Genomic DNA, 14,359 nt, shown 5'->3' with positions numbered 1-14,359 from the left:
AAAGACCGCCCCGAGGAGAGTGACATCACTTCCTCCTGCCTGTGTTTACACTACACAGGCAGGGGCAGCTTCTCATTCGCCAGGAGCGATCGAGAGGGGATGGCCAGAAACCAACGGCCATCCACTCATCCCAGATCGCTCCTTAAGCGAAACGGACCACCGCAGCCAGCGGGAGAGGGTCTGATCGGACCCCCCACCTGCTGGAAGGCAGGCACGTACGGGTACGTGATTATGCCCGTCCGTGCCATTCTGCCGACGTATAATTACATGCGGCAGTCCTAAAGTGGTTAACTGCAGGTAATTAAGAAATGAACAATCTTATTTCTTGTTCTGATGACACAGCCAGATGTGATGACAAATCTACCCAATGGGTCAGAGACAGCAGTAAAAACCTGCCTGAAGTTTAAATCTTTATTTTTAATTTATTAAATCTCTTTATCTTCTCTTTCTCTATTTAAGAAAATGTTTTTAGTGGATTTTGGTTGTTCTCTGGAAATAGACTTGCAATTCTCTTTTTGCAGGGCAGTAGCTAAGAAAATTACCTCAGATAACCATTTAGAAAAATATATATATATATATACTGTGCCTATACCTTTAAGTTATTTGATTTTGAGTGCTTCTTAAAACATCATTTTACAGGTAACTTGTATACTTTTCACTGTCCCTAATCCTAAACCCTTAAATTTTTGTGTTGCCCATAGGCCTCCTAGGACAGAGAAGGTTAAGAAGCCTGATGTGACGAGTGGCCCAAAAGCAGTGCTAAAGGGTATGATACAGTAAACTAAAATTATAAAAAGGGGAGGGGGCACATTTGGGTTTTTATGTATGTTATGCAATGATTTTGTCAACTTTACAGAGCCCACTGTGGAGGAACAACTTCAGAAGCTTCACAGCGAAATGAAGTATGCACTGAAGGTGGACAGTCCTGTAAGTATCAATAATTTGTTAAGACTGACAAGCAAATTACACTCTACTTCCTTAGGGTTATTTTGAGGATTTTAAGGACCTACTTTATTAGATCTCCCATTCTGTGTGTTCCTTGCATTTGCTTTGTCACATACCATACTTTTTTAAAATATTAGAAACGTGGTTTGTGTTACTAAACCCACAAAAAAATCTGCATGTGCAGAATAACATGCTTGCTATACTCGCTGTGGAACTTGCATGATTAATCCTCTGCATTGTGTAAAAAGGCTGTTTGATCCTGTTGGCACAGATGCTCCCCCTACTGCACTGTCACTCTGGACAAGTCCAAATAAGAGTAGTCCGGCTGCCCATGCTCAGTTTGGTGTCTATTGCTGTAGAGAACAATTACTGTTTGAGCTGAGCTGTTCAGATCACATGATATTGACGTCTCACGGTATTGATGTCACACATTTGGTCGTGTATGCCGATCCTAAATGGCAGCCCAGTCCCTCCCTCCTCCTCCATGCCCAGTAACTAAAAAAGAACACAGTAGGTGAGATGTCAGATCTTGATTCTTGGAGGATCCGCCTCCCAGAAAAGCATGAGGATACAGACTAGTGGATTTCGAGAGGCAGCGATTCCCATAAACGAGATACCACTGTACATGTTTTTTGCAGTGTTCTTTTTTGACCTCTCAACAGCATCAGTTACAGCCTGCAGACGTGCATGTTGAGGTAACAGATATTTCTAAACATTAAAAAATACATTTATTTCCCTATTTCTAAATTCATTAATAATACAGATTGTGCCATATTTGTGATCCTTCTTTCTCTTTGTGTGCCTTTCCTTTTTTCCACTTTCTATCCCCCCCCCCCCCCATGTCATCCTTCTCCCACCTGGTATGCCACTGCAACCTTACTAACACACTATCCCCTGTCATCCTCGTGTTCTTTACACCTGGCAACCCTGCTAACCCCCCACCCCATGTCATCCTTTATCACACCTGGCACCTCACTAATACCTTACTAATACCTTGCTAACACCCCACCCCCTGTCATTCTCATGTTCATCACACCTGGTACCCCACTTCCACCTTGCTAGCACACTACCACCCTCCTACACCTATAACCCACTCCCAGCTTCCAAACACCTGCATTGACAAAGCAGTTTATTTCAGTGTTGAGAGGACAAGGGTCTCTTTCCTTGTGGTGGGTAACGTGGTCCGTGGATGAGGTCTTATTTAAATATGGAACATTGTTAACAATAAAGATGCCATCCTAGATGAATGATTAAAGTGTTACTAAACCCACAACCGTAAAATCAGCATGCTTGTTATTCCCCCTAGTGTGGAACCAAAGGGGTTAATCCTCTGCATTAGGTAAAAAAAGACTGTTTGATCCTGTCTGCTCTGATCATATCCTCCCTCCACAAACTCTGAAAAAGAAAACAATATTTACAAAGTTTATAGAGTCAGGCTGCACAGTTTGTGTGTATTGCTGGAGAGTTGTTTTTTTTTTTTTTTTTGGGAGGGTGCATGTGATCAGCACAGGGCCAATCATTGCTGTCCAGACAGAGGGTCAGGGGTCTTGAAGCCACAAGCCATCGGCACAAGTCACAGGATTGCGCTAATGGCTATATACAGCTGATGAAACAAGGTATTTATCAGTTTATATTTTCAAAAACTATTGCATTTCCCTGTTATGTGTACTGTGTGAGACCAGATATAGTGAATGCGGGATCTGGGTTTAGAAACACTTTAAAGCGAAACTACGCTGCATCTGCCCACCACAAATCAAAACACTATTTAATTAATCTTAATATTTAAAGCCAACTCACCCATGCATTCGTGTTTCCCTGTATTATTTTGCTGAGCAATCACTTTGTAAAACGCTCCCTAACATTTCTGGCTGCAGCCATCTCAAGTTAGGGCAGATAATTCATGTAGCATGTACTTCCTGGAATCCATCTGCCCTTGGCTCAGGCATGCAGGCTCGAGGGTGTGTTTAGCTGAGAAAACCCCTCCTCACCTCCTGAAGACTCGTGACATAATTTGCCTAGGCCAGGAAGTAACTGAAGAAATGTAAAAAAAAAAAAAAAAAAGTTTAAAACAAGTAAATACAGTGCCTTGAAAAGTATCCATATTTTTGAGAGAATGCTAGCCATTAGGAACAACTCTTGCGTATTCTTTGATAAGAAATGGGAATGCTGGAAAGAATGGTATAAAAAGTAACTACTGTGAGGTACTTGTCAGGGTTTTATGTTGAATTTTGTTTTGTGTATATATCTGTCATGGTGAAGGCAATATGCATTAATAACAGATAGGGATTGATATATGGTGTGAAGGATAAGAGGGAGGTGGGCGGCGGACTCCAGCCCCATAGATACAGCAAGTATCCAGTAGGGGTGTCGGTGGGGCAGGGAATGGGCACCTACCTTCCCCGGGAATGGATAAGAACTATGCGTGATTCATTGCCATTACAGGATCATCTCCTTGTTTCGAGACAATATATCATTTGGAGGCTCCATTAATAATAAAAATAATAATACTAATCATTGAAAACCTGTTTTTGTATTATCAAATCTTACTGTGTACTATGATATATGTTGAAACTCAATAAAAATTATTAAAAAAAAGTATCCACATTTTGTAATGTTACAACCAAAAACGTAAACTTATTTTATTGGGATTTTATGTGATAAACCAGCACAAAGTGGCTCATTAATGTGAAGTGGAAGGACAATAATGGTTTCCCAATTTTTTTTCCAAATATATGAAAAGTGTGGTGTGTATTTGCATTCAGCCCCCTAGTCATTACTTTGTAGAACCACCTTGCGCTGCAATTACAGCTGCAAGTCTTTTTTGCCCATTCTTTGCAGTTTTGCCACATATTCTCAATTGAATTTAAGTCTGGACTTTGAGCCATTCTAAAACATGAATAGGTTTTGATCGAAACCATTTTGTTGTAGCTCTGGCAGTATGTTTAGAGTTGTCCTGCTGGAAGGTAAACCTCCGTCCCAGTCTCAAAACTTTTGCAGACTCCATCTTCCCATCAACTCTGATCAGTTTTCCTCTCTCTGCTGAAGAAAAGCATCCCCACAACATGATGCTGACTCTGCCATTTTTCATGGTGGGGGTTGTGTGTTAAGTTTTTAGTTTTCTAACACATAGCGTTTTGCTTTTAGGCCAAAAAGTTCAAGTTTGGTCTCATCGGACCAGAGCACCTTCCTTTCACATGTTTGCTGTGTCCCCCACATGGCTACTCACAAACTGCCAATGGGACTTTTTATGGCTTTCTTTCAACAATGGCTTTCTTCTTGCCACTCTTCCATAAAGACCAGATTTGTGGAGTGCACGACTAATAGTTGCCCTGTAGATAGATTATCCTGTCTGAGATGTGAATCACTGCAACTCCTTTAGAGTTACCGTGTGCCTCTTGGCTGCTTATGTGATTAATACCCTCCTTGCCCAGCCTGTCGGTTAAGGTGGACGCAGGGCTGATCCTAGGGTCAGACGCCTGGGTGCTGAAATATTTCTGGCGCCCCCATGTGGGCGTGGTCATCTTACCAACTCCTCCCCTTTACAGATGTTACTATGGCAATGACTCAAACACAGAGATGCTCCCCTAAGAAGTCTCCGTTACACTAGGATCCTCCCATGATCTTTTAACAATAAAGAAAATACAAGAAGAGCATACACTGAGACCTGGAGGGGAGTGTCTCTGATGCACACAGAGAGGTCTTCTGTTAGAGAGTCTGTTAGAGCCCCCAGACATAGTACAGGAGACAGTCAGAGACTGCTATCAAAGTACAGGAGATGGTTAGAGACTGCAGACACTGCAGGAGACTATCAGAGACTGGAGATATAATGCAGGATATAGTCAGAGACTGCAGACATAGTACAGGAGATGGTCAGAGACTGAAGATATAATATAGGAGATGGTCAGAGACTGCATACTACTAGAGATGGTCAGAGACTGCATACTACTAGAGATGGTCAGAGACTGCATACTACTAGAGATGGTCAGAGACTGCATACTACTAGAGATGGTCAGAGACTGCATACTACTAGAGATGGTCAGAGACTGCATACTACTAGAGATGGTCAGAGACTGCATACTACTAGAGATGGTCAGAGACTGCATACTACTAGAGATGGTCAGAGACTGCATACTACTAGAGATGGTCAGCGACTGCAGCCATGATACGAGAGATGGTCAGCGACTGCAGCCATGATACGAGAGATGGTCAGCGACTGCAGCCATGATACGAGAGATGGTCAGCGACTGCAGCCATGATACGAGAGATGGTCAGCGACTGCAGCCATGATACGAGAGATGGTCAGCGACTGCAGCCATGATACGAGAGATGGTCAGCGACTGCAGCCATGATACGAGAGATGGTCAGCGACTGCAGCCATGATACGAGAGATGGTCAGCAACTGCAGCCATGATACGAGAGATGGTCAGCGACTGCAGTTCCTATGGCTGTTAGTAGATAATGGCCAATCGGCCCTCTCACCTTACCCAGCGATACAGCAACAACGGTTCCTCTGATCAGGAGTCAGCTCACTCTGAATTGCCCGTGACAATTTCGCTGGGTAGAGCCTAGATCTGTATTATGGCAATGACTCCATTACTTTCTCTGCCAGGGATAGAGCTAGGCTTTGTGGCTTTCCCTCTGGTGACACAGGGCAGCGAGATTCTCTCTCTGGTGTTCCCTCAGCACTGCCCTCTCCCTCTGGAGTCCTGGGTGTACTTCCCTGAAAGCTTTCCCAGGCTCCTGGCTCTCTCTCTCTCCCATTCAGCTGAGCATGCTGTGTGGGCTGCAGTTTCTGTGTTACAGTGAGGCTGCCAGTCCTCGGGACTACGTTCCACAATCCTCTTTTTGTTCCTTTTTTTTTTCCTTCCCTGGCTATGAAGGCGGGAGAAGAAACCTAGTGCGCCGCTCATTAGTACAGCAGCGCACACAAGGAGGAGAGGGGAAATAAGAGCCCGTGGCTGCAGTGGCGTCACTAGGGTTGGTGTCACCCAGTGCGATAAAACATGGTATACCCCCCCTCCACCAACTATAGTCGCCCCTCGGTGCAGACCCCTCCCTCAGTACAGACCCCCTTCATCAGGATATACCCCCCAGGACAAACCCCCACCCCTCTATCAATACAGACCCCCCAGAACAAACCATCCCCCTCCATTAGTACAGATCCCCCAGACAAAATACCCCCCTACATTAGTATAAACCCTGGCCTCTCCATTAGTATAGACCCCTCCCAGGACAAACCACCCCGACCCCTCCATTAAGCTGCCAGTCCTCAGGACTACGTTCCACAATCCTATTCTTTGATCTTTTTTTTTTTTTTTTTTTTCTTCCCTGGCCGATATGAAGGCGAGGGAAGAAACAGTGCACCACTCACTAGTACAGCAGCGCACACGAGGAGAGGGGAAATAAGATCCCGCAGCTGCAGTGGCGTCACTAGGGTTGGTGTCACCCGGTGCAGTAAAACATGGTATCACCCCCCTCCACCAACTATAGTCGCCCCTCAGTATAGATTCTCCTCCGTCAGTGCAGACCCCCCCACTAAGCATAAACCCCTTCATCAGTATAAACCCCCCCCCCTCCATTAGTACAGACCCCCCCAGGACAAACCACTCCCCTACATTAGTACAGACCCCCTATATTAGTATAGACCCCCCAGGACGAACCCCCCTCCATTAGTACAGACCCTCCATTAGTATAGACCCCCCAGGACAAACCCCCTCCATTAGTATAGACCCCCCAGGACAAACCCTCTCCATTAGTATGGACCCCCCAGGACAAACCCCCCCCCCCCCCATTAGTATAGACCCCCCCAGGACAAACCCCCCACCATTAGTATAAACCCCCCCAGGACAGCAGCGCACATGAGGAGGAGAGGGGAAATAAGAGCCCACGGCTGGAGTGGCGTCACTAGGGTTGGTGTCACCCGGTGCGGTAAAACATGGTATCACCCCCCCTCCACCAACTATAGTCGCCCCTCAGTATAGACCCCCCTCCGTCAGTGCAGACCCCCCACTAAGTATAAACCCGTCCCTCAGTACAGACCCCCTTCATCAGTATAGAACCCCAGGACAAACCCCCCCTCCATTAGTACAGACCCCCCCAGGACAAACAACCCCCCTACATTAGTATATAGACCCCCCCAGGGCGAACCCCCCTCCATTAGTATAGACCCCCCAGGACAAACCCCCCAGGACAAACCCCCCCCCCCCCTCCATTAGTATAGACCCCCAGGACAAACCCCCCTCCATTTAGTATGGACCCCCCAGGACAACCCCCCCCCCCCCCCCATTAGTCTAGACCCCTCCCAGGACAAACCCCACCAACCTCTCCATTAAGTTGATTAAAAAACACCCGGGCGGCAGCTGAAGAGGAGAGGACAGTGTGCAGCCGCGCTGACTAGAGCGTGTCAGGCTTGGCCAGCAGGCAAGAGTTACACACAGGAGGAGGAGAACTGGGACACTTCGGGCATTTCTCCACAACTTTACCCCCGACCTATCTGGTGTGTTCATTGGCCTTCATAATGCTGTTTGTTCACTAAGGTTCTCTAACAAACCTCTGAGGACGTCACAGAACAGCTTTATTTATACTGAGATTAAATTGCACACAGGTGGACTCTGTTTACCAATTGGGTAACTTCTGAAGGCAATTGGTTCCACTAGATTTTAGTAAAGGGCGCTGAATACAAATGCACACTGCACTTTTCAGATATTTGTAGAAATTTTTTTAAAACTTTTATTTTCCTTCCACTAAAAATTTCTGTGCCACTTTGTTGGTTTATCACATAAAATCCCAATAAAATACATTAACATTTTTGGTTGTAACTTGACAAACTGAGGAACACTTCAAAGGATGTGAATATTTTTTCAAGGCACTTTAGAAATATACCTTCCTACCTATCCACTAATACTAGCAGCATAAGTATTAACCACCCCAATATCAGGCACTTTTACCCCCTTCCTGCCCAATCCAATTTTCAGCTTTCGGTGCTCTCTTACACTTGGACAATTAGTCATACTACATTGTACCCAAATACATTTTTTATAATTTTTCACGCAAATAGAACCTTCTTTTGGTGGTATTTACTCAACATTAGGTTTTATCTTTTTTAGAGATATAAGCGCCAAACAAATGAAAATTTTTAAATAAAACATTTTCTAAAAAATCCAATAAAATTGTCTTTCATCATAAATTTTGGCTAGAATGGATTCTGCTGCATGTCCTTGGTAAAAACAGAATTCTGATAAGTGTATAATTGGTTTGTGGGAAAGTTGGTGTCTACAAGTTATGCTACGTTGAAAATTGAGCAATCCTGATGTTCTGACTGCCTATCAAATTTCTTGAGGCCCTAAAATGACAGAACAGTTAAAAAATAAATAAAAGACTCCCTTTTGGAAAGAGGACATTCCAAGGTATTTAGTAAAAGGCATACTAGTGAGTTTTATGTTCAATATTTTTTTTTTAAGTAGATTTTTTTTCCCACGATTATTTGGAAAATTAAAGAAAGAAGAAAAAAGGAGAAAAGTTTTTCTTTCCTGATGGCTAACGGAGGCATTTTCGATATAGTCCTGGTCATACAAGGAAGTGGCAGATAGCGGACACTTAAAAAATGAAAGTGATGTGTGGTAGATCCGGAAGCACTCACTAATACAGAAGCCTAGCTGGGAGGGATATTGGGCACATTAGTACTGGGTGTCACTGCGAATTCCATTACTGGGACATGTACAACCTTTTATTTGGAGTTTGCAGCCTGTTGGGGTTAATTGGACAATATTGGGGGGGAAGTACCTTTCATGGAGTCTAGTCAATGATTTATAGCAGATTTGTTCAGGAACATGGGCATGCGGAGAGAGAGATGGGCTGTAACAATGCTCTGTTGGTATTTCAGGCAGGTTAGGGATCTTTGTGTGCACTTAGAAAAGTTGACACACAAATTGTACAGGCCTAACTAAAACAAGTAGATAATGACTTTTTTATACCAATAGATCTGCTGGTGGCTAAGTAGGGCTGTAACATCTAGTCGATCCACCCCCATCTTCCCATGAACAGGTTATGGTTGTGTATGGTTTTTGGTTTCTAGATGGGACCTTGTCTTGTTTGAGGTTCAACCGAGTTGTCGTCATGTGTTGAGGAGCGGATATAGACCTCTATCTTTCCAATTTAGGGCTAGTATCTCTTCATTCCCCAAAAAGACCGTTTCCCCTGTTTTCGTTTTGTGGTGACCAATCTTTGTAGGAAGCCCTTGCAGTTGGTCCATGCTGCCCCATGCATAGGCCACAGTTTGCTTTAAATAGAGATGGCGGAATAGTGGTCGACTTGTGTATAAACAATCTACATACAGATGGTAACGCTTCTTGAAAAGCAGTTCTATAAGTTGGCAAACAATTTTGCCACATGTCCCTATGTAGGTACAATAGGGCATCCATTTGGGTCTACCTGGCTGTTCTTTCCCTCATAGATTTTGACGTTATAGGCACAGTGCTGCACAGAAATGAGTACACCCCAACAGATTTGTCAGAAAACCTTTACTTTCCTTTCAGAATTAAAATTTTCTATGGTACATTATACTACAAATTACTCCCACAAATGTGAGCCATTGATTGCAACCAAAAAGACCAACAATTTACAGAAAAAAACAATTTTCTACTTTTTGTTATAAAAAAAAATTGTAAATGTCATTCATTTAGGCCAAAAAGTATTAATCTACTTGTCTTTGGTAAAAAAAAAAAAAACACATCCCAATAAGTGTATATTGGTTTGTGCAAAAGTTATAGCATCTACAAACTGTGGCATATACTGGAATTTCCACAGCTTTTACTTTCTGACTGCCTATCACATTTCTTTAGGTGCTAAAATGCTAGGGCATTACACCCCCCCCCCCCCCCCCAACAAAAAGAAAAATACACCTCTTTGGAAATGGACACCCCTAGGAATTTTCTGAGAGGCATGTTGAGTCCATGGAATATGTCACAAGTTTTTGAAAAATAACAACATCTTTTGACTTCAGCACTGTATCACTTTAACTGACAACTGCACGGTTGTGGGACATGGCTCCCAAACAAAATTGTTGTCCCTTTTTTTTCCCACAAATAGAGCTTTCTTTTGGTGGTATTTGATCACCCCTGCAGTTTTTATTTTTTGTGCTAAAGAGCGACAATTTTGAAAAAAAAACACATTATCTTTTACATTTTGCTATAATAAATATCCCCAAAAATATGTAATTTTTTTTCCCCTCAGTTTAGCCCAATATGTATTCTACATATTCTTGGTTAAAAACAAAAATCACAATGAGCATTTGTTTTGCCAAAAGTTATAGCCTTTACAAAATAGGGCATAGTTTTATGGCATTTTTATTCATTTTTTTTTTTTTTTTTTTTTTATTACTAGTAATGACGGTGGTCAGCGATATTTATTGTGACTGCAATATTATGGCCGGCACATTTTTTATACATTTTTGGGACCATTGTCATTTATACAGCAATCAGTGTTACATATATTCACTGATTCCTGTGTAAATGAAACTGGCAGTGAAGAGGTTAACCACTAGGGAGCAGTGTATGGGTTAAGTGTGCCCTGGCAAGTGTTTCTAACTGGGGGGCATGGCTACATGTGACATGTCACTGATCTCTGCTCCCGATCACAGGGAGCAGAGATCAGTGACAATGTCACTAGGCAGAACTGGAAGATGCTTGTTTACATTAGCATCTCCCGTTCTTCCTCTCTGTGAGGCGATCGCGGGGATGGAGTCCACAGGACCTGCGACCCAACTCACGGAGCCTCTTAAAGGGCCACGTACAGGTACGTTAGTTTGCCTGTACGAGGCCTTCTGCAGACGTATATCGGTGTGTGGAGGTCGGCAATCGGTTGAATTATATATTGCTCACACATGCCATGTGGAATTACACACCAAAATACATTCTGCTGCTGGAGAAACCAAATAACACCTCCTGGATTTCCAAGGGCACAGATTGCTCATTTCACTTCCTCACTACCTATCACTATTTTGAAGGCCCTGAAATATCAAGATACCACAATCCCCTCCCCCCATTTTTGAAGCATGACCCCTATTCGGAAAGTAGACACCCCAAGGAATTTGATATGAGTCATGGTGAGTATTTTTTGCAGCTCACATACAAGGTTTTGAAAATTGGCAAAAGAGGAAAGCATTTTTTATTTTCTTACATCAGGGGACACCGAGCCATACTACTACTACTGGGAGTGCTCAGTTTTTTCACCAGTGTCTAAGGTGTTGGGCACATGTAAGGATGTGTGTACTGAGCTCCACGGGCAGTAATCCTTTGATGAGAGCCAGCCATCCTGACCGGATCCGTTCTGTCTCCGTAATGGACTAAATAAATAGTACCTGGGCCTCGTCATCCATTTTCTCAGGAATCTCTCCTTCCATGTATTATGTTGTCATGTCTATTTGTCACCACTGGAGGCTGCATTTAGCACTCGGTTTTGTTTTTTTGGGCAAGTCTCGGCCGTTCGCTGAGCGGAGAATTTACCCTCCCCCAGTCCCGCCATGATGCCGGCGCTCACGGAGGAGATTCACTTCCCTGTTTGAAAGAGGAGGGGGGGCAAGTTTTTGCGCAGGGGTCGTGGCTAAACGACGTCAGGCGCCGGCCACACATGGAGGAAGTAGTTTAGAGCTCTGCAAGAGAAGCTGCTGCCTGGTGGTGGAGTGACAGAGCAGATTGGTTGCTGGTCAGGTTTGGTGACACAGGCATTTCTCTTTTGACAACATTGTACTGTATAGCTAGAATTAATAGCAGTTATTGTACTGTACTATAGCCTAGCAAATGAAACATTCTTTTGCTGGTACTGCCTCTGCTTTGTACTGTAAGCTAAGAGTAACATAGGGACCAGAAACACCTCTAAGGGGTTAATGGTATACAACAAACTAAAAACCCTTCCAAAAGAATGTCTTCCTCCCCTGAGAGGTAAAGAGAAAAATACGGCCAGTCAGATGAGCCGTCAGGGGTAAAACACTTCTGTCCCTGTGTATTTCATACAGACAGGTTTTTTCTTCTACCATTTAAAAGATTATTGCTATGATGTCTCTCCATAGCAGGACTAAACATAGCAGATTCCCATCTAGTCCTCTGGGCCCTTTTGTTGAGGTGCAAGAGGCTGGGGATCAGGTAGGTCTTCCCAAATATTGGAAGATACTTTTCCTGACAGACTCCATGGCAGCAATGTGTGGGTTAAGTCCCGCTTCCACTACCCTATAGGACACTACTCCCATAAATCTTTTCTCCCTGCCCATGGCCGGGTTCTTTTTTTGTCCTCCTCTGTAAGACCCATTATGGTCTTTCTACCTGAAGATTGCTCCCACACAGCTCCACTATTGGTTTGGCCGAATAGCAACTGTGGACTGGATTGTCGCATGGCTCCGCTAAGCTCTAGCTACTACCTGTATAGCGCTGGAGGAAGCCAGGAACCTAGCCATTGGCAGGCAGGCTGCACATATTGGTCTGACAGCCCAGCTAAATAGCAGGTGACCTATTTTGCCCTGAGAAGTCCGGTGTGTTCCTTAACTTGGGAAACGATCTTGTAGGAACGGTGGGATTATTCCTCTTTCATGGCAGAAGTTTGTGTTTGTTTTCTGCTTTGTTGCTTTCTTTCCCCTTCTTGTCTTTTGTTTTGAAGTTTGTGGTTACAGGCATATGGCGGCTGGTTTCTTCTGCGTTCCAGCCTCCACTTCCTGTTTTCATTTGCGCGATCGTTCTGTGCATGCGCGAGCACGGCACAAGAACAAGGCTTAGTTCACGCATTCGCAATAGCGGCAAAATGACGCCAATCGTGCATGTGCAGTGGCGCCGCACTCGGCACTGTGTTGAGGTCATTAAGACGCCTTATTTAAACAGGGGAAATAGCCTGCAGGCTTTGGAAATGCTTGCAGGCTATTGCGTGACTTCCCCTTGTCCAGGTCCTTTACTGTGGAGGTAGGTGGCCTTCTGGAAACGGCGGGGGGGGGGGGGGTGTTTCTGCTACTCTCATCCTTACTTACATGTCTTTGCAGCAACAATGAAAGCCTCTAGAGACATGGACTCTCCTCCACCTGTAAGTGGCCAGCCCTCTAATAACAGGTACTGTCTTGTGTTGGGGGATCCTTTCTTAATCAGTGAAGTAACTGATAGATAATAACTATTATTATCAGCTGTGTATTAATTTGTCTAGTCCCTATAGATTAGTTAGTCTATTAACACTCTGAGCGCATGCTACTGTTAGTATCACAGTACTACAAAGTTAGCTATGAAATGAAACACACGGTCTAAGATCAATCAAATCTCATTTATTTCACAAGGAAATAAAGCTTATATAAGGTATTATTAGAAATTCTAAGAGTACATAGCATACAATCAGAATACAATACAAGCAGTATACTTAGCCTGTCCTCTGGCTGTCCTCATGATGGAGAAAGAGGAAACCCTTTTTGACAAACACACCTCACCCACACCACATCCCATTGCCCACCACCCTTTGTGGACGAATCAGTGTCTCTGGGGCATCTCCTCCCCCAGGCTAAGTATCTCTGACCGTCCTGACATAATTGGCCTCTGGGGGGCAGTGTTTGTCCATGAATTGCAACTGCTCCGACTGGGGTCGCAACTTGGGATTCTATCTCCGGCTCCCTTCCCGCTCCTTAGGCCCATCTTTTGTCCTCACAGACAGATCGGAGTCAGCATTGTCATGCAGAGTAGCCCACATAGAGAGATGGGAGCCTCTAATCTGAAGTCACAATAGAGGTTTAACTGGTTGTTTTTTAACCGGGGGATGGTGTCCTGTTTTCCATGATATTGCATCATTGAGACTGACACCGATGTGTTTATACTGAATCCAACAGTCAGTCTGTTATCTTTCCTTATCTGTATGTTCCCTCTATCTCTGTCTTACACCAGCCCTTCTAGGTCAGAACAGTGACACAGCTCTCACAGAGGAAGCAATTCTTCGAAGTCTTACCACCGGCATTCCTCTTCTAAATCTAAACATCACGGCTCACCCTCAAGATCTGGGTGCCATAGCGAGGATCAATCTCGCTCCTCCGAGGCTCATTCCAGTTCAGTTATCGGTACCTGCTGGGGGTGCAGGTTGCAAGTTCCTACTGGGAAATCCCTGTGTTACCTCTACTTTTCCAAAGCCTCTATTGAGAGAGGGGGTATGGACCAGCAACTAAGATCCCTTGTGGAGAAAGGGGTTAAAGAATCCCTCAAGGGGATCAGGGCCAGCCAGACCCCTGTGCCTCAGTCAGAATCTCCTCAGTCACCAGTCAGGGAGTCACAAATTCAAGAGAACTGGGAGTCATCTCTACCAAGTCACCCTTCAGCTGCTGCGTCAGACAGCAAATCTGAGGAAGATAGTCCCTGTGTGGGGTTTGACTTTGCCTTACTCTCCCCCTTGGTGAAGGCTATCCAGA

The 14,359-nt window shown here is 44.3% G+C and overlaps 1 protein-coding gene across 3 annotated transcripts in view; it reads left to right on the top strand.

Moving 5' to 3' along the window:
• HDGFL2 (HDGF like 2) overlaps window positions 1-14,359 on the top strand; it is a 663,710-nt gene that overhangs the window by 377,888 nt on the left and 271,463 nt on the right. For all 3 annotated transcript variants that reach the window (XM_077475770.1, XM_077475771.1, XM_077475769.1), the window contains exons 11-12: window positions 702-766; window positions 857-927. In XM_077475770.1, the coding sequence (XP_077331896.1) occupies window positions 702-766; window positions 857-927 (136 nt within the window). The remainder of the gene's footprint in view (window positions 1-701; window positions 767-856; window positions 928-14,359) is intronic.

This window comes from Lithobates pipiens, unplaced genomic scaffold, assembly GCF_037356315.1.
Source record: "Lithobates pipiens isolate NorthernLeopardFrog02 unplaced genomic scaffold, aLitPip1_a1.2 Scaffold_13, whole genome shotgun sequence".
In the NCBI taxonomy this organism is placed as follows: Eukaryota; Metazoa; Chordata; class Amphibia; order Anura; family Ranidae; genus Lithobates; species Lithobates pipiens.
Note: the sequence above shows the minus strand (reverse complement) of the source record. Positions and strands in the feature narration are given on the sequence as shown.